This window comes from Pipistrellus kuhlii, unplaced genomic scaffold (assembly GCF_014108245.1).
Source record: "Pipistrellus kuhlii isolate mPipKuh1 unplaced genomic scaffold, mPipKuh1.p scaffold_m20_p_133, whole genome shotgun sequence".
Taxonomy (NCBI): Eukaryota; Metazoa; Chordata; class Mammalia; order Chiroptera; family Vespertilionidae; genus Pipistrellus; species Pipistrellus kuhlii.
Genome location: NW_023425442.1, coordinates 30,427 through 48,408, shown reverse-complemented (window position 1 = coordinate 48,408; position 17,982 = coordinate 30,427). Strand labels below are relative to the sequence as shown.

Below are 17,982 nucleotides of genomic sequence, written 5' to 3'. Positions count from 1 at the left end.
GGCCGGCGTGCGGCGGCGCGGGGAGCGAGCGGCGCGGTCCGGAGGCCCGGATGTCGCCGGGAGGGGGCGCTCCAGGCCAGCAGCGAGCGCGCAGCCTGGCTCGCGGCCCCGCGCGGCTTCCGGGCGCCTCCCCGGCGGCCGCTAGCGGCTCTCAGCCCCGCTGGGAACGTGTCTGTAAGTATTCCACCTCCGTGTGGGCGGCAGGGCTTCACCGCCTTTCCCCGGGACACCGGCACGGCAGCGGGGCCGCGGCGCTGAGATGAGCTCCAGCTGAGCCAGTCAGTCAGGGTTGTTTGTTTTTGATATCCCGCATATGAGTGAAATCATCCTTTCGTTCTGACTTATTTCACTTACGTAGCTTGATACTCACGATCTAGCCCTGTTGTCACAAATGGCAGGATCCCATCTTTTTTATGCTAAGGGGTGTAGTCCATGGCACCACGTCTTCATCCAGTCATCAGGTGAAGGATACTTAGGTGCTGCCCAGGCCCTGGCCATTGTGACTAACGCTGCAGTGAACCTAGAGATGCATCTTTATAAATGTTTTCACAACGTTTTCTGGTTAGATCCCCGGAAGAGGAATTGCTGGGTGGCTCTATTCTTCATATTCGTATAGCTTCCTTTTGGTTAATGTTTGCATGGGATCTCTTTTTCCATTCTTTTACTCCCTACCTTTTTCTATCATTAGATCTTTAGTGAGTTTCTTTAGAGTGTAGACTGTATATGTTCAAATTATTTTTAAATATATTTTTTTATTGATTTCAGAGAGAACGAAAGAGGGAGCGAGAGATAGAAACATCATTGATGAGAGAGAATCATTGATCGGTTGTCTGCTGCACGCCCCCTAATGGGGACCAAACCTACAACCTGGGCTTGTGCCCTGGACTGGAATTGAACCCCAGAACTCTGCAGCCCACAGGCCGCCGCTCTACCTATTGAGCCAAACCAGCTAGGGCTTGAATCATTTTTTTAAAATCCATTCTGTCAATCACTGCCTTTTGATTAGTTTAATCCATTTACATTGAAATAATTACTGATGAGAAGGAATTACTGCCATTTTGCTGTTTTTTAAAAAATGTCCTTCTAGCTCTGCTGATGTGACTCAGAGGTTGAATGTCAATCTATGAACCAGGAGGTTATGGCTTGATTCCTGGTCAGTGCATATGCCGGGTTGCCGGCTGGATCCCTAGTGTGCGGGCGTGCAGGAGGCAGCCGATCCATGATTCTCTCTCATCATGGATGATTCTCTCCCTCTCCCTTCCTCTCTGCAATCAATTAAGAAGAAAAAGTTCTTCCACTTACAACCAGAACCAAAGTCCCTCCCTCCCCGCTGACTTCCCTCCCTCCCCATGGACCCGGCTTTCCTACAGGGCAGTGTTTCCCAAAGTGTGGTAAGCGTACCCCCAGGGGTACCGGAAGAATTTGGTGGGGGTACGCATTGCACTGGAGTTTGGTGGGGATATGCACTGCACTGTGCTTAGCTGCGCCTAATTCTACATTCTCATGAGTATGAGGGGTACTCAGTGTTACGAAAATTATAGAAGGGGTACACATATGTCAAAAGTTTGGGAAACACTGCTACAGGGAACCAAAGAACCTGGGCTTACTGAGACCTCCGCCATCACCCCCTTTCCGAGCGGAGGTCTGCTGCCCAGGAAGCCCTGTGCTGACCCCTCGCCACATCAATGGGCAGGCTCTTTGCTTAGAACGTGCCCTTTGGAGCTCCCATTCCTGTTCCCCATCCCCTTTTCAGCCCGAATCCCCTTGAACTAGTGATAGCAGAGAGCGGGGTCTCTGGACCAGGGCCACCAGGACCCTGGGGAAGGATGGGCAAAGCAAGTGAAAAGGCCACCGATCCCGTCCTGTGAAGATGCTTTTCCTGGCCCGAGCTGTGCTGGGTTGTGCACAACTCCCACTAGTCCACAGCCCTGCGAAGCGAGCGGGCAGTGTCTGGTGAGTTCTCATGTTTCTGTGGAGAAAGAGAGCTTGGAGCTTGCAGTCTGCCATTGTGGGGAGGATGGTTTTAACCTATGAAATTGGCAATGATAAGCAAACATGGGAAATTTATAGTTTTGGGAAACTGGCCCTGTCACCATGTTGGTGACTGCTGGGAGCAGCATGTATGTGTGTGCATGTAGTATGTATATGCGTGTGGCGTCTACACATAGGTATACATGTACTGGTACTCATGTTTGTATGTACGGAGACATGGTATCTGGAAAGTCTGAAAACCCTGATATCATCTGACATAGAAATCCAACCTCCGGGAGCTGGTCTCCATGGAAGTGCAGGAGTGCCCCGTGCGCCCCGTTTGTGATGAAGGCCATGCCCACCCAGCGCTGAGACGCCTCGCACCCACTGAAACTCGCGCTGGGAAACATACTTATTTCCATTAACTTGTGCTAATTATTTAAGAAATCTCTTAAGGCCAGCAGCTTAAAAATTACCCGACCTCCCTCACTCCAGCCGTTGCCCCTCCCCAGACCCTTCCTTCCCTGTCCCCGGGATTCGTACCCCGCCCCCGCCCGCCCATCCTCCCCCCGCGTCCCCCAACTCCCCCCCCCCCCCCCCGCCCTGCCCCTCCGCCCGCCCCCGGGCCCGCGCGCTCCGGGCTCCCGCCCCCCCCCCCCCAAGCTCCGCCGCCCGGAGCGCCGGCGGCGGACAGCCCAGCCGGTGGCCGCGAGGCCCCTCCCCGCGCCGCGGAGGAAGCGGAGGCGGCGGAGCCCTCGCCGCGCTCATGGCGTCACCGGGGTGAGTTCGCGCTCGGGCCGGGCCGGGGGCCGCGCCGGGCGGGTGGGCGAGGCGGGGGCGGCCTCCCTCCCCGGCCTCCTGCGCGGCCCCGCGGACCGCAGCGACCTTGGGGCCGGGCGAGGGGGAGGGGAGCGCCCCGCTGTGTCCTCGGTGGGTTCGCTCCGGGCGGCGGGGAAGCGGCCCGGACGCCCCAGGGCAGCGGTCTGGCCCCGCCTGGCCCCGCGCAGAGCGGAACCGGTGCGCCGAGGCCTGGGCGGCCGCCCCCGTCTGACCCCCCTCCCTCTGCCACTCCGCGTCAAACTGTTCTTTCCTCTGGGAGCCATGGTGACAGAGTTGGCCGTTTTTAGGAAACCCTCCTTGCCAAATGAAGCCTCATGCATGCGTTATGGTCACTTTATATGGGGAATCCAGTCGGAAGCCGGAGGCATTGCACTACGGCTCCGGGAGGGGAGACTAGACTCAAGGTCATGGCTGGAGCGGGCAGAGTCGTCCTTTGACCGTCACCCACCTGCCCAGGGGTTCAGACCTGGTGCGTGTGACCTGGAACAAGTGGTGCATCTCTCACCCCTCGGGCCTGTGCAGGTGCGGCTGCGGGTGCGAGCCTGCCCCGCGGGTGGAGGTGGGGGCCAGGCCTGGGGGATGAGCGATGGGGGAGCTGCACCCCCCCTTCCCGTGACAGGCTCTGACCGGCTGTCCCGGCACTCCCCGCCATACCCGCTGCCTCTCGGCCTAGGGAGCAGTGGTCAGAGGGGCCAGTACTTTGAGCTCATAAATAGATAAACAAGGGCCCATCCCTCAGAAGGCCGTGCTGATTCACCCCGGAGGGTCAAGGTCCCCTGTGGCCAGCCCTCAGGCGGGGCAGCGGCAGGTGTCTGAGCCTGGGTGGGGAAGCCATGAAGCCTGGTAGAAAGGGATGGTGCCTCTGGCATCTAGGCCCTCTCCTTGCAGGCATGGTCAGGAGGGGACTAAGGGCTAGGCGGGCGTGCCCTTCTGTGGGGCGGTGGGTCCTGCGCTGTGTCCCTGTAGAAAGTGGCATTAGTGCAGACTTGATGTTTGCATTACAACTACTTGTGAATGAGCCTGCCAGTCTGAAGTTGGTACAAATCTGTAAGTGCCCATTGCAAACCTGGGTCACAAAACCTTCAATGCACGCTATGCCGTTTTGTAAAGAGAACTGTGCCCTCATGCTGTATACAGGTCTGGGGCAGTCCACCCTTCCAGGTGTCTGTTCTGCAGGCTTCGCTGACAGTCAGAGTTCAGCCTGGGAGACGTGGCTTCCTCAGATCCTCTGCCCTGTTGCCTCCAGCTGACCAGCAGCCGCTCTGTCTCCTGAAGTCCGTGCTATGGGAGCAGTGCAGGGCCCCAGGGCACGGATGGGAAGGGCAGTGTGGTTTCTGCTGGTTGTTCATGGAGGAACTGTCAAGCCCTTCGCGGTGCTTTTGCATGTATTAAGTCACCGAATCTTCACCACAACCCTATCCTTAATCCTGTTTTTATCTCCATTATACAGGTTAGGGACCTGAGGCCTAACTAAGCATTTTAAGTTAAAACTTGGTGTAGAACAACCACATTGAGGAAGGTTGGTTTATATTTGGTTAATGAAGCACCAACAAAAAGGTCGGACTCTGTATTTTGTTCTGACCAGAGTGCTCTGGGTGAAGCTGAAGTGAGGGTGTGTTCTCGCTCTTCGTTGGTGTCAGAAGCTGTATGAGAAAAGCGCTGTCCCATCCGTTATGGCTTTACAAAAGTTGGCTGAAAGGCAGTAACTTAGAAGTGGCTATTTCCTTTAAAGAAGGATTCCCACCAAGGCTGTTCTTTCTGAGATCCACCTTGAGTGTCCGTGCCCAGGACGGCCTTTCCTGTTGTGGTTCAGATGTGGTGGTTCTGTAGATTCTCTACATTGTAGCCCTTTTTTGGTTTGTTCTTTCCCCATTGATTTTTAGAGAGAGTAGAAGGGGGCGAGAGGAGAAAGAGAGAGAAACATCGATGTGAGGGAGACACAGAGATTGGTTGCTGCCCCCACACATCCCACTGGTCACAATTGGACACCTGCAACCTAGGTGCATGCCCTTGGCCGGGAATGGAACCCAGAGCCTTCGCAGCGGAGGCTGATACTCTAGCCCAGACAGTGACAGGGTTATATTGTAGCTTTTCTTTTTATTGCTATAGTGTAGCTTTTCATAAAATTGTTAGTTGCCTAATTTTATTTTTTAAAATATGTTTTTATTGAGACAGAAAGGGAGAGGGATTAAGAGAAACACTGATGAGAGAGAAACATCATCTATTGGCTGCCTCCTGCACACCCCCACAGGGGATGGAGCCCGCAACCTGGGTATGTGCCCTGACCAGGAATCGAACCGACGGCCTCCTGGTTCCTGGGTCAATGCTCAGCTGCTGAGCTACACCGGCCGGGCTAGTTGCCTTATTTTTATTTTATTTAAAAAATATATATTTTATTGATTTTTAACATAGAGGAAGAGAGAGGGATAGATAGTTGGAAACATCGATGAGAGAGAATCATCAATCAGCTGCCTCCTGCACACCCCCTATTGGGAGATGTGCCCACAACCAAAGTACATGCCCTTGACCGGAATCGAACCTGGGACTCTTCACTCTGCAGGCCGACGCTCTATCCATTGAGCCAAACCAGTCTCGGCATAGTTGCCTTATTTTTAAAATTAAGTAATACATGTGCCTGGAACACTATTCAAAAGGTATGGAAGGGAATTAGATGAAAATTCAGGGCCCCCTGCACCTGTTCCTTGCTGAGACTTGGTCTAAGCCAGAATGCAGTGTCCCTGCCTCTTCTGGATTTATAGATGTTTATACATTGAGAATGGGAGCCTTTTTAAAAAAAATTATTTTATTTTATTTTACTGATTTTTTACAGAGAGGAAGGAGAGAGGGATAGAGAGTTAGAAACATCGATGAGAGAGAATCATTGACCAGCTGCCTCTTGCACACCCCCTACTGGGGATGTGCCCACAACCAAGGTACATGCCCTTGACTGGAATTGAACCCGAGACCCTTCACTCCGCAGGCCGATGCTCTATCCACTGAGCCAAACCGGTTTCGGTGAGAATGGGAGCCTTTTGTCATTTGTGTCACAAATGCTTTTGTCCATCTGTCATTTGCCTTTTGAGCACACCACACTCTGAGGTTTTAAGTCTTTTTTTTTTTTAAACGTATTTTTAAAAAAATATATTTTATTGATTTTGTACAGAGAGGAAGAGAGAGAGATAGAGAGTTAGAAACATCGATGAGAGAGAGTCATCGATCAGCTGCCTCTTGCACACCCCCTACTGGGGATATGCCCGCAACCAAGGTACATGCCCTTGACCGGAATTGAACCCGGGACCTTTCAGTCCCCAAGCCAATGCTCTATCCATTGAGCCAAACCGGTTTCGGCTGAGGTTTTAAGTCTTTACTCTTTTCTTTCAGTGCATTTTTTGTTTCATTTTCTAATTTGACTCTTAGACTCATTTGGCATTGACTTTAGTGAACACAGCATTAGGGATTCCCTTTATTCCTCCAGGCTGTTGTGAGAGAGTGAGTAGAAGATGCTGTGCTGTGACCAGACCCTCCATTGGCCAGACTCTCGCAGACCAGCTATGCACCTCCAGTGCCGGGGCCTGGGTCTCACGTCGCTCGCTGCAGAGTTTGTCCTCCTTCCTATTCTTTCTAAGCAATGAAACAAGCCATAGAGTTAGTCCTGAGTATTGTCAGTTCATGGAATGACCTGCAGCAACGTGACTAGATTGAAAGGAGAAGATGGGTTAATATGTTGAGTATTTTTCAAAGAGCAAAGGCCTTTGTTTGTACGTCTGTGTTCTGTAGTCGTGTTTGGAATCAGGCACAGATATTGAGAGTATTAGTGGTTTTCAAATACTGCTGTGCTGAAAGCCTCTCGCCCACACTGAGGCCGTTGGAAGGGCTGTTGTTTGCTTTTTGGTCTGGTCATCTGTGATCGACCTGAGGAGCGCTCTCTGCTCAAGGTTTCTGTGACCAACCAAGTACCAGGCCTGGGGGCTGAACAGCAGACCGTTATCTCTTGCAGATCACGCTGCAGGCTGGTTTGGTTTGTAGGTGCCTTGCTGTGGCCTGTCCTGAGCCGAAGGCAGAGAGCGGCCCGAGGGAACACCACTCCCGTCAGATCAGGGCACCCCTTATGCCCGCTTTCTCCAAATAGTCACAGTGGGTTATGGCTCCAGCATGGGGACTTGCAGTACACAACTTAGGTACTGGAAGCAGAGTTGTCAGTGAAAAGCACTACATGGCCCTAGCTGGTTTGGCTCAGTAGATGGAGTGTTGGCCTGAAGCCCAAAGGGCCCAGGTTTGATTCCAGTCAAGGGCACATACCTTTTTAAAAATATATATTTTATTGATTTTTTTTTTTTTTTACAGTGAGGGATAGAGAGTTAGAAACATCAATCAGCTGCCTCCTGCACATCTCCTACTGGGATATACCTGCAACCAAGGTACATGCCCTTGATCAGAATTGAACCAGAGACCTTTCATTTCGCAGGCCGACGCTCTAACCACTGAGCTAAACCAGTTAGGGTGGGCACATACCTTTGTTGCAGGCTCCTCCCCAGCCCAGGCCCTGGTCAGGGATCGTGCAGGAGGCAACCCATGGATATGTTTCTCTCACATCCATGTGTCTCTCTGTCTTTCTCTCTCTTTTCCACTCTCCCTAATAATCAGGGGTGGGGTGGGGGTGGGGAATATCCTTGGAAAATATCCTCAGGTGAGGATTGACAAAAAGCACTGGATGAAAGTGAGGTTTTATTGCTGTTCTCCCCTGGCTGTAAATACCTGCCCTCAGAGGAACTCTTTAACCTAGGGGTGTCGAACTCAATCAGAGAAGGGGCCAAAATCTAAAATCCAGCCTAAATCGCGGGCCGAATGGTTTACTGAACAGTCATAAACTGTCATTGTGATGGAAACGCAGCGGAGTGCAGTGATGACAGCGCGGTGCGGGCCACATTGCAAGGCCTGGCGGGACGGATTTGGCCCGCGGGCCTTGTGTTTGACACATGTGGTCTAGGAGATGGTGCGAGGCTGGCAGACACCTCGTCCCTGCCACATTCCTCCCGAACTGGGTGGCTCGGTGTCCGGGCGTGTGACCTGCAGGTGCTGCCCTTCCAGCCGCCACAGCTCGCGGGGCCTCCTGCCGTGACCCGTGTCCTCGTCCCCGTGGGCTCCTCTGCCCGTTGTCTGAGTGCACTCACCGATTCCCGTGCTTCAGTGTTTTAATTAATTACCGTATTTAATGATGTCCGTGCTCAGATTTTCCCAGATGTCACAGTGGGACCCCTTCAGGCTGGCTGCTGTGTCCTGTGATATGCCCTAGAGTTAATTAATTAATTTATTTTGAGCACTTTGTGTTTTCTGAAATTAGGTACTTAGGCTCATTCGGTTCTTCCTCTGCCCCAGTTCTGGCACCAACCATTTCTTCATGGAGAGTGGGTGCCTGTTAGTGAAGAACGACTGAGGTGTGCTTGTGTGCTCATTGTTGTGTGGCCCTGTCAGTGGATAGAGCTAGGAAATCCACACGTGTGTTTGCACACACAAACATAAGTGCACACAAGCATGTAGGCAGGGATAACGAGGTCACTCGTGGACCTGCAATCGAGGCTCCGTGAATCCTGTGTCTGACTTCTTCCACTCCTCGTCTGTGTGTCTGTCTTCAGCTGAGGGCCCTGGCTCCTGACCAAGTCAGCACGTTTACTCATCCCCATGACACACCTGAAGTAGGGATTCTGAAGTGGACTGTGCTTCTCACACCTACTCAGGAGTTAGGACCAACCTCCCTGCCTACCCTGTCCACTGCGGGCAACCTCTGCTCGCCTGTGTCCACTGCAGATAAGTTGTTGTCGCTCTGCGCACACTCTCGCCTGACTTACCCCCAACAGCATCCCACAACATCTTTTTTTTTTTTTAATATTTTTTTTATTGATTTCAGAGAGGAAGGGAGAGGGAGAGGGCGATAGAAACATCAATGATGAGAGAGAATCATTGATCAATGTCTCCTGCATGCCCACACTTGGGATCAAGCCCACATCCCGGGCATGTGCCCTGACCGAGAATCAAACTGTGACCTCCTGGTTCATAGGTCCACACTCAACCACTGAGCCACACCAACTGGGCTCCATAACATCTTATTCAACATGGCTTTGTCTACAAAATGAGATCCATAGAATACTTTGTAGTGGTAGCAGAATAAGAGGTACACAAAACTCCCTGTTATTGGACTTTGCTTTTAAAATGTGTCCAGTTGTTTGCTGTGATATGTAAAGCTGGCATCAACATCTTTGTAACTAAATCTTAATTATCTCCTTAGGGTGGAAGTGGAGTTACTGGTCAGAGGGTATGTATGATTTCATGTCTTGTGTGGCTCCTGGTTTTTGAGAGGGCTGGTTTTCCAGGCCCGTGTCCCTTGGTGTGGCTACACATCAGAACTACCGAGGGCACTTTCAGAAGCAGCGATGCCTGGCCCAGACTCAGAGCCTCTGAGAATCTGGTTTTGAGAATCTGGGGCGCGATCAGGATTTGTTGTTTTTAAAGGCTCCCCAAGAGATTTTTATATGCAGCCAGTGTGATATTTCACTACTTTAATTTTGATGCTCTTCTGAAATTCTTTCAGACAGTCAGATTCAGGAGACGTGGCCCCTGAAATAAAAGCCTCTGAGAGACCAGCAGCCGTGGCCATTGCAGGTAAGGGTGCCCGGCCCCCTGCAGCAGACATTCGTGTTCCTCTGTCCCTTTGGGATGCTCTCCCAGCGCCGCCCTGGCGGGGGTCATGCACCTAAAAAGTAAATAAACATAGGCTTTGTTTTTTCTTTCACTGAATATTCCATCGAGGAATCCTTTGAACTTCTCTTTTATATTCAAGCTAGGATTCAGTTTTATTTTTATTTATTTCTTTATTTTACAGAGAGTAAAGGGGAGGGATAGAGAGTTAGAAATATCCATGAGAGAGAACCATTTATTAGCTGTCTCCTGCATACCCCCTACTGGGGATGTGCCCACAACCAAGGTACATGCCCTTGACCGGAATCGAATCTGCAACCCTTCAGTCCACAGGTGAACGCTCTATCCGCTGAGCTAAACCAGTTAGGGCAGGATTAGTTTTAAACAGGTGATGTCACGCTGTTCAGCAGGATGTGTCTGTCCTTCACTCTGGTGTGACCACATCATAACTGCCGCCTGAGACCCATCTGGAGTGACTGACCAGTCTCTAAGCTGGCGTCCATGAGGGGAAAGGTGTATGTTTTTGGGACCACAGGTATATCTTGGAACTGTCCTGGGCAGGTGGGCTGTAACTGCCCCTCGTGACTTAAGCTTTAAGGAGTGGCCACACTCCAGACATGTTCATTTCTCCTAGTAACTCATTTTGGATGTATCTTTCATAGATTTAGTGTTTTATTGGATATTAATAGTGTTACACAAAAATGACTCCACAAAGTATGCATATAAGTTTGAATCAGTCACGTTTTGTTTTATTGTATAAATTCAAACCAATATTTATTCAGTGAGATACCACCTGACACCCACTTGAGTGGCAACTATAAAAAACAAACAGAAAAGAACCACTGTTGGCCAAGATGTGGAGCAACTGGAACCCTCGCGCCCTATGGTGGGAATGTAAAGGGGCGGCTGCTGTGGATACAAGCAGGCTCAAGGGGCTGGGTGGGGAGATGTGGAAAACTGCTTCATGGGGACCGAGCCTTCCTTTCAGGGGATGGGAATGTTTGGAGATGGTAGACAAGAAGTGGAGGTGACTGTGCTAAGTGCCACAGAATCATTCACTGTAAAATGGTTTTCCCTTTTTTGTTAAATACACGTGTTAACCATTTCTAAGTGTACAGTTCAATGGCATTATATGTGTTCACATTGTATTGTGCCCATCAGCACCATCCATCCCATAACTTTGCTCACCCTGTAATAAGAAATTCTATACCTATTAAACCATAACTCCCCCTCTTGGCCCCCAACCCTGGCACCCACCATTGTACTTTCTGTCTGTACTGTAGGTACCTCCAGTGAGGGACTCTTAGCAGTATTTGTCTGGTTTTGACTGGCTTCCTTCCTTCAGCATCAGGTTCCTCCATGCTGCAGCATTTTGCAGAACCTGCCATTGTAGATACAGACCCATGTTGTTTATCCGTGTGTCATTGATGGACACATGGCTGCTCCTATGTCTTAGCTCTTGTGAATAACCATATCAGAGCACAGTGTGTCAGTGTCTGGAGGTGCCCCTGGCATGGGACTGCTTGGACATGTGACCGCTCTGACTTGCTGCCTAGACTCAACGCGTACGTGTTTTTCTTCCAGATCTGGAATGGAGAGAAATGGAAGGAGATGACTGCGAGCTTCAGTATGGAGGTAGAAGCCATGGGGTTTGGTGATGGGTGTGGGGGGCAGGGGTAGGGAATGGGCAAAGGGAAACCTAAGTGCGATTTTATGTGTTGAACAGTCGGGAGAACTTGCCGTCTTAGAAACACAGGGCTCTGAGTGCAGCTTAAACTGACTGGTGTGAGTCCTGGCACCTGGTTTGATTGACACGCCTTTTCCTTGGCTTTTATAGATGGTATGAATGAGGCTCAGGACAGTGACTTTCCAACAGGTATGTGCTTTCTTTATCTGGCGTTTCTGCTCTTTGCTCCACGTCCTTTCCCGCGGAAGGAAATAGCATTACTGCTGCTGGCTGCATCAAACTCCACCCAGGAGCCCTTCATATCAACTCACGTGTGCTTCTGCGGGAAACAAGCCCTGGGATCTGTCCCTGTAGACAGGGACGAAGTGAGCTGGCACTTTGGATGTTTTTGTTTTTTAAAAAAATATATTTCATTGACTTTTTACAGAGAGGGAGAAAGAGGGATAGAGAGTTAGAAACATTGATGAGAGAGAACCATCGATCAGCTGCCTCTCGCACACTCCCTACTGGGGATGTGCCCGCAACCAAGGTACATGCCCTTGACCTGAATTGAACCCGGGACCTTCCATCTGCAGGCTGACGCTCTATCCACTGAGCCAAACCTGTTTCGGCTCGGATGTTATTTTTAACGAGTTCTCTAAGGGACTCTAAAGCCCAGCCAGTCTGTGCACCACTCGTGTGGCTGTTGCTTTAGTCACAGACGGCAGAGGGCCACACACAGGGCAGGAGTGGGCGTATAAATAGGCTTGTTTGTGCTGGCTCTTCCCTGCTACACTTCACTACTTAAGAAATAAAAACAGTGTGAGGGCTGGTACCGGTTTGGCTCAATGGATAGAGGGTCGGCTTGGGGACTGAATGGTCCCGGGTTCGATTCCAGTCAAGGGCATGTACCTTGGTTGCGGGTATATCCCCAGTAGGGAGTTTGCAAGAGGCAGGTGATCGATGACTCTCTCTCATCGATGTTTCTAACTCTCAATCTCTCTCCCTTCCTCTCTGTATAAAATCAATAAAATATATTTAAAAAAAAAACAAAAAACCCCCACAAAACAAACAAAAAACAACAACAGTGTGGGGGCTTCACTGCTGCTGAGTGCAGGGAGCTGCGTTCTGGGCATCCAGCCGCTCACCCAGGTGGCTGCTTTGGTCTTGGTGCTGCTGAGCCTGTAGTTCCTGAGAAGCAGCTACATAGACGTCTGCATGTGGTCTTGGAGGCCTGTCCTCACCCCTCCAGTTCCACGTGTCTGCCTATGCTGGGACTGGGTGGTGTGATGCATGTGAGTCTGCGCCTCAGGGGCCCAGGGCGTCCTGCTCTTGGCAGGGCCACCTCCGCCATGCTGGCTCCCCTTCCTGCCTCTGCTCTGGGCGCCACCCTCTCGGCCGAGCACTTACATCTTCCTTTCCCTCCACAGTGGAGAGGAGCCGGCTGCAGGAAATGCTGTCGCTATTGGGACTGGAGGCACACCAGGCCCAGAAACTGAGCCTGCAGGACGCCCTGCAAATCAGCAGTGACAGTGTGAGGAACTGGGCGCCTCAGGCTCCCAGAGACCTGCCCTGGGCCTTCCTGAGGAGGCTGCAGGCCCGCAGCGCCGAGGCCCGGAGCACCACGGTGCTGGCCTCGCCTGTGGATGCCCGGCCCACGGAGAAGGAGGGCCAGATGGAGGAGGAGGTCATCTACTGGGACACAGCCGATGACATCTCTGCGGACATCTACTCCTTCTCAGAGCTGCCCACGCCCGACACGCCCGTGAACCCCCTGGACCTGCTCTGTGCCTTGCTGCTCGCCTCCGATGGATTCCTGCAGCAGGAGATCGTGCTGAGGATGTCTCTCTGCCAGTTTGCACTCCCACTCGTTCTGCCTGACTCGGAGCACCAGTCCCACACCTTCCTGCTCTGGGCCATGCGGGGCGTCGTGCGGACGTGGTGGGCTCAGCCCGCGAGGGGCGTGGGCAGCCTCAGGGAGGACAGTGTGGTCCTGGCCCGGACACCCGCCTTCGCCTTCGTGCGCATGGAGGTCAGCAGCAACTCCAAGTCCCAGCTGCTCAACGCCGTGCTCAGCCCGGGCCACAGGCAGCGAGACTGCTTCTGGCACCGAGACCTGAGCCTGGGCACCAGCTCCCGGGAGATCTCGGACGGGCTGGTGGAGGTCTCCTGGCTCCTGCCCAGCGGCAGGGAGGACCTGGACCTTTGCCCGGAACCCGTGGCCTTTCTGAACCTCAGAGGTGACATTGGGTCTCACTGGCTGCAGTTTAAGCTCTTGACAGAGGTCTCCTCGGCTGTGTTCATCCTGACTGACAACATCAGCAAGAAGGAGTACAAGCTGCTGTCCTCCATGAAAGGGTCGGCCACCAAGTACTACTTCATCCTGAGCCCCTACCGTGGGAAGCGCAACTCCAACCTGCGGTTCCTGAACCGGCTGACCCCCGTGCTGAGGATGGACCACTCTCACGTGCTGGTCAAGGTCAGCAGCACGGACGGCGCCCGCTTCACGCGCAGGGTCCGCGCCATTGTGGCGAGCGTGGCCCGGTCCCCCTGCAGGAGGGTGTCCGTGGAGGACATGGCCCAGGCCGCCCGCAGGCTGGGGCTGAAGGTGGATGAGGACTGCGAGGAGTGCCAGCGGGCGAAGGAGCGGATGGAGCACATCACCAGGAGCATCAGGGACCCCGACGCCTACCGCAGGGAAGAGCTGAGGCTGCAGGGGGAGCCGTGGAGGAAGGCAGCCCGCGTGGAGAGGGAGCTGTGCCAGGCGCAGTGGGCCGGGGACCCCGCGGACAAGCGCCTACCCGAGCTCAGGCAGCGGCTGCTGGAACTCCGCACGCAGCAGAGTGGCCACGACCCTGCGGGGGGCGTGCAGGAGTTCATTGCAGGCATCAGCTGCCCCTCTCTGGGCGAGAGGCAGTATTTCCTGAGGTGGATGGAGTGGGGCCTGGCCTGGGCGGCCCACCCAAGGCCAAGGCAGCTCCCAGAGACTGCTCCGGCCCTGAGACCAAAGCAGGGTGGGGCTGGGGACCGAGAGCCGCTGTGGCTGGAGCCCCTGGGGGTGGAGCACTTCCTGCGGGAGATGGGACAGTTTTACGAGGCAGAGAGCTGCCTGGTGGAGGCGGGGAAGCTGCCCACAGGGCAGAGGCGATTCACCCACTTCCCGGGCTTAGCCGTGGAGCTGCTGGTGCGGGGGCTGCCCCTGGAGCTGGTGGACGGGAGCACGCGGAGCACCCCCCTGCGCTGGGTCACGGGGCTCCTGAAGGAGCTGCACACGCGCCTGGAGAGAAGGTCACGGCTGGTGGTGCTGTCAGCGCTGGGCGTGCCGGGCACTGGGAAGTCCACTCTTCTCAACACCATGTTCGGGCTTCGGTTTGCCACAGGGAGGGGCCGGGGTCCTCGAGGGGCCTTCATGCAGCTTGTCACAGTGGCTGAGAGCTTCAGCCAGGACCTGGGCTGTGACCACATCCTGGTCATAGATTCGGGGGGGTTGATAGCGGGCGCCCCGGCCACTGCGGGGGAGCGCTTTGAGCTGGAGGCCTCCCTGGCCACTTTGATCGTGGGGCTGAGCGACGTCACCGTGGTCAGTTTAGCGGAAACAAGGGACATCCCACCGGCCATCTTGCATGCCTTCCTGAGGCTGGAGAAAATGGGGCACATGCCCAACTACCAGTTTGTGTACCAGAACCTTCACGACATGTCTGGCCCCGGCCCGAAGCCCCGTGAGAGGAGGCCGCTGCTGGAGTCCCCCTCGGACTCGAGCAGGGCCTGCACTCACATGGACAAGCAGGGAGGCGGCCTCCGGACGCTGGCGGACCTGGCCTTCTGTGACCCCGAGAAGCAGCATGTCTGGCATGTGCCCGGCCTGTGGCACGGGGCGCTTCCCATGGCCGCCGTGAGCTCGGGGTACAGTGAGGCCGTGTTTGAGCTGAAGAGATGCCTGCTGGAGAACATCAGGAACGGCCTGTCGGAGCCCCACAGGAATATCCAGCAGCTCATTGAGCTGGTGGGACTGCTGTGAGTGTGGCTGCTTGGGGTGTCCATTGGGGCTGGCACCTGAGGCGCCGGTGCCCCGCCCGTGGGAGAAGGTAGAAAAGCAGAAGACGGGCCTGGAGTTTCCTGCCCTATTGAGCCGCAGAGGCTGTAGGGATGGAGCTGCTCTGGGTGGGGGATGCATACAGGACTGTGTCTCAGCTCCTTGGGCGGCCTGGAGCGGAGAGGCACTCCCTCTCCATCACGCAGCTGGCACGCGAGTCCCAGGAAGGGTGGGGAAGGGGCCCTAGGAAGCATACAGGCTTACCTCCAGCCCCGTGTTGGTGGGTCCACGCTGTCCGGACAGAGTGCCCATGTGGCAAATCTATTTATTGCCTGACGTGAGGCCCCACCCTGCTGCTCCCCACGCCCTGCAGCACCTGGTATACAACTTCCCATGGCAGGAACACGTGTGGGCTCACGTGCCAGCCCCGCCCCCAGACTGTGAGCTCTTTGAGGGCAGGGGCTGTGTTACCCAGCTTTGTCACCCCAGGGCCTGGCACACTGCGGGCGCATTAATAAAAGTTTGTGAAACTAACAGACACGCGAGTGAGAGGAGCAGGTGGTTCCTCTCTGGGCCGAATGCTCTCGCTTCCTCTGAGAGGATCAGTGCTTTCTGAGGGAGGGCGGGCAGGGGACCCCGAGAGGAGGTGCCTTCTAGACTGTTCCTGGGAAAAGGAAATGTTCCTGCCACAATCCCATCACTGTCCCCTTCTGCAAGGGGGTGCAGCCCCACCTCCACCCTACCCTTTCATTAGCAGGCCTGTGAGTGCTCCTATTACTGTCCTGATCTTCCCTCTTGTCTGCTTTTCTGCCCCCCCGTCCCACCCCCACCCCGCTCCCTGCTCCCTGCAGAAGGTGGTCAGCCACTTTGGAGTCCTGATCGGTCCTGGGGTCTGGAAATCTAGTGAGGTCTGAGTTTATGGCATGTGATGCCCGTTTTCCCATCCACCACTGCAAGCCTGGAGTGTGGCTGTCAGCCCCAGGTTACTGGGCAAAGGAACAGGGCGCGTGGAAACAATGGTTACTTCAGCACCATGAAGGTGAGATTGGTAGCACCACCCCTTCTGTGCCTCAGCAGTGGAGAGGGTGCTGGAGAAGGACCATGGTCAGAGCCCCTTGGCTCCCCATAAAGAAAGTGGAGGACGGTGCCAGCACTCGGGTTCCGCTGTGCTTTGGCTTAGTTCCCAGATGAGAGCTTGGAGCCTTGGATTCTTCCTGGTGAATGGACTGGCTGCCAGGAGAAAACAAATCACCAGGAGCCATTGGTTTATTTTTTATTCCTTGTCATTGGAAGGATTACATATGTCCCCTTGGTTCTCCCATTGACCCCTGGCTACCAGGAGTAATGTTGAGGTACAGATTTATACATGTCAAGTGTGATCAGCTCGGAGGATGCTAGTCTTGCCAGGAGGACCTTTGTGAGTGGCATTGTCTGGGCTAAGCCTGCAGCCAACAGGAAGGCAGAGGGCTCGGCTAGGACATCTCTCCCTGAGATGACTCACAACATTCCTGGCTGGACTGCAAATCCAGGGGCCCAGAGCCCCCCCACACAGTGTCACCCACTGGCCAGAACCCTATCTAACAGAAACAAGCCCTTGGACTGTGCTGCACCCACTGGACAGACCATCTCAAAGACGTCCAGATCCTCCAGCAGGCTTCTCCTCTGCCTTGTGGTCCAAGAGGGGCAGGTGTGGACTAAGTCCATCCCCTCTGAGCTGGTGTAAGAGCTAAACCAGCCCCCCCCCCCCCCCCACACACACACACCCTGCACCTGGTGCCCCTGCCTAGGTTCTGGGAGTGTGCCGGGCTCTGGCTCTTTTTAAAAAAATAAATATGTTTTATTGGTTTTTTACAGAGAGGAAGAGAGAGGGATAGAGAGTTAGAAACATTGATGAGAGTCATCTATCAGCTGCCTCTTGCACACCCCCTACTGGGGTTGTGCTCGCAAGCAAGGTACATGTCCTTGACCGGGATCGAACCTGGGACCTTTCAGTCTGCAGGCTGATGCTCTATCCACTGAGCCAAACTGGTTTCGGCAGGGCTCTGGTTCTTAAGCAAGGCTACAAATCTGGGTCACCTGAGGTGTACTGGAAAAGCACGGCGACGAGGCAAGCCTTCTGCACCTGGCTGCGATTGGCCTCTGGGCAGTAGGTGAGGGGTGGCCAGGCCCTGCAGAGAGCCACTGGCACAAGGATTCATGCACAGGGCTACTAGTATATATATAAAATGCTAATATGCTAAGTGTCCAGGTAATGATGCCATGTAGCAACACCCGGCTTCCTCTCCCTAGCCACTAGCCTCCTTGCAGTTTCTTCAGCCCAGGAACATGACAGCTTTATAGTCAGGTGCAAACATTTCACACTTGAACCAAATGTCTGTGAAGCGTTTTCCCATGCTTCATCACATTTGATCCTCACAGAAGTCCTGGAATAAGTAGATAGGAGACTCGAAATCCTATTTTCTTTTCATTAGCTGGGAAATGGAGATTTTAAAAAGTTTAGAAATTTGACTCGACTGAAAAGAAGAAATAATGGAGCTTGAAAATGATTTCAGGATCTACAGTAATAATCTGCTTCATGTTGATGTTTATTGCTGTGTTGCTGACAATTACCTGAAAGAGAAGTTGGGGTGCTTCACTGACTGGAACAGGTTTAGGTACATCAGAAAGCAGGTCTAATTAAGCAAGTTTATAAAAGGCTAAGTTAACTCACACATGCAAGATACATATAAAGTTCTCGCTGGTGCCAATCACACGCTTGTGTTTTGATCTGTCATTGTCG

The 17,982-nt window shown here is 53.6% G+C and overlaps 1 protein-coding gene across 4 annotated transcripts; it reads left to right on the top strand.

The window, feature by feature from the left end:
* Window positions 1–2,627: 2,627 nt before the first annotated feature.
* Window positions 2,628–15,737, top strand: LOC118717979 (up-regulator of cell proliferation). 4 transcript variants are annotated; one of them, XM_036436254.2, is made up of 6 exons: window positions 2,628–2,751; window positions 9,095–9,121; window positions 9,398–9,468; window positions 11,089–11,139; window positions 11,342–11,380; window positions 12,601–15,737. In XM_036436254.2, the coding sequence occupies exons 1-6, from the start codon at window positions 2,738–2,740 to the stop codon at window positions 15,186–15,188; spliced, it is 2,790 nt and encodes a 929-aa protein (XP_036292147.1). In that variant the 5' UTR covers window positions 2,628–2,737; the 3' UTR covers window positions 15,189–15,737. The 4 variants fall into 4 exon arrangements, with proteins under 4 accessions (XP_036292147.1, XP_036292148.1, XP_036292149.1 ...); XM_036436256.2 differs by lacking the exon at window positions 2,628–2,751 and adding an exon at window positions 3,258–3,280; XM_045581089.1 differs by lacking the exon at window positions 2,628–2,751 and adding an exon at window positions 3,406–3,858.
* The last annotated feature ends 2,245 nt before the right edge of the window (window positions 15,738–17,982 follow it).

Excerpts from the sequence above, each read along its gene's own strand:
- LOC118717979 (XM_036436254.2), top strand. Across the intron at positions 9,122-9,397 it reads GTGGAGTTACTGGTCAGAGG|ACAGTCAGATTCAGGAGACG; the intron begins GTATGTATGATT and ends AAATTCTTTCAG. Across the intron at positions 11,381-12,600 it reads GGACAGTGACTTTCCAACAG|TGGAGAGGAGCCGGCTGCAG; the intron begins GTATGTGCTTTC and ends TTCCCTCCACAG.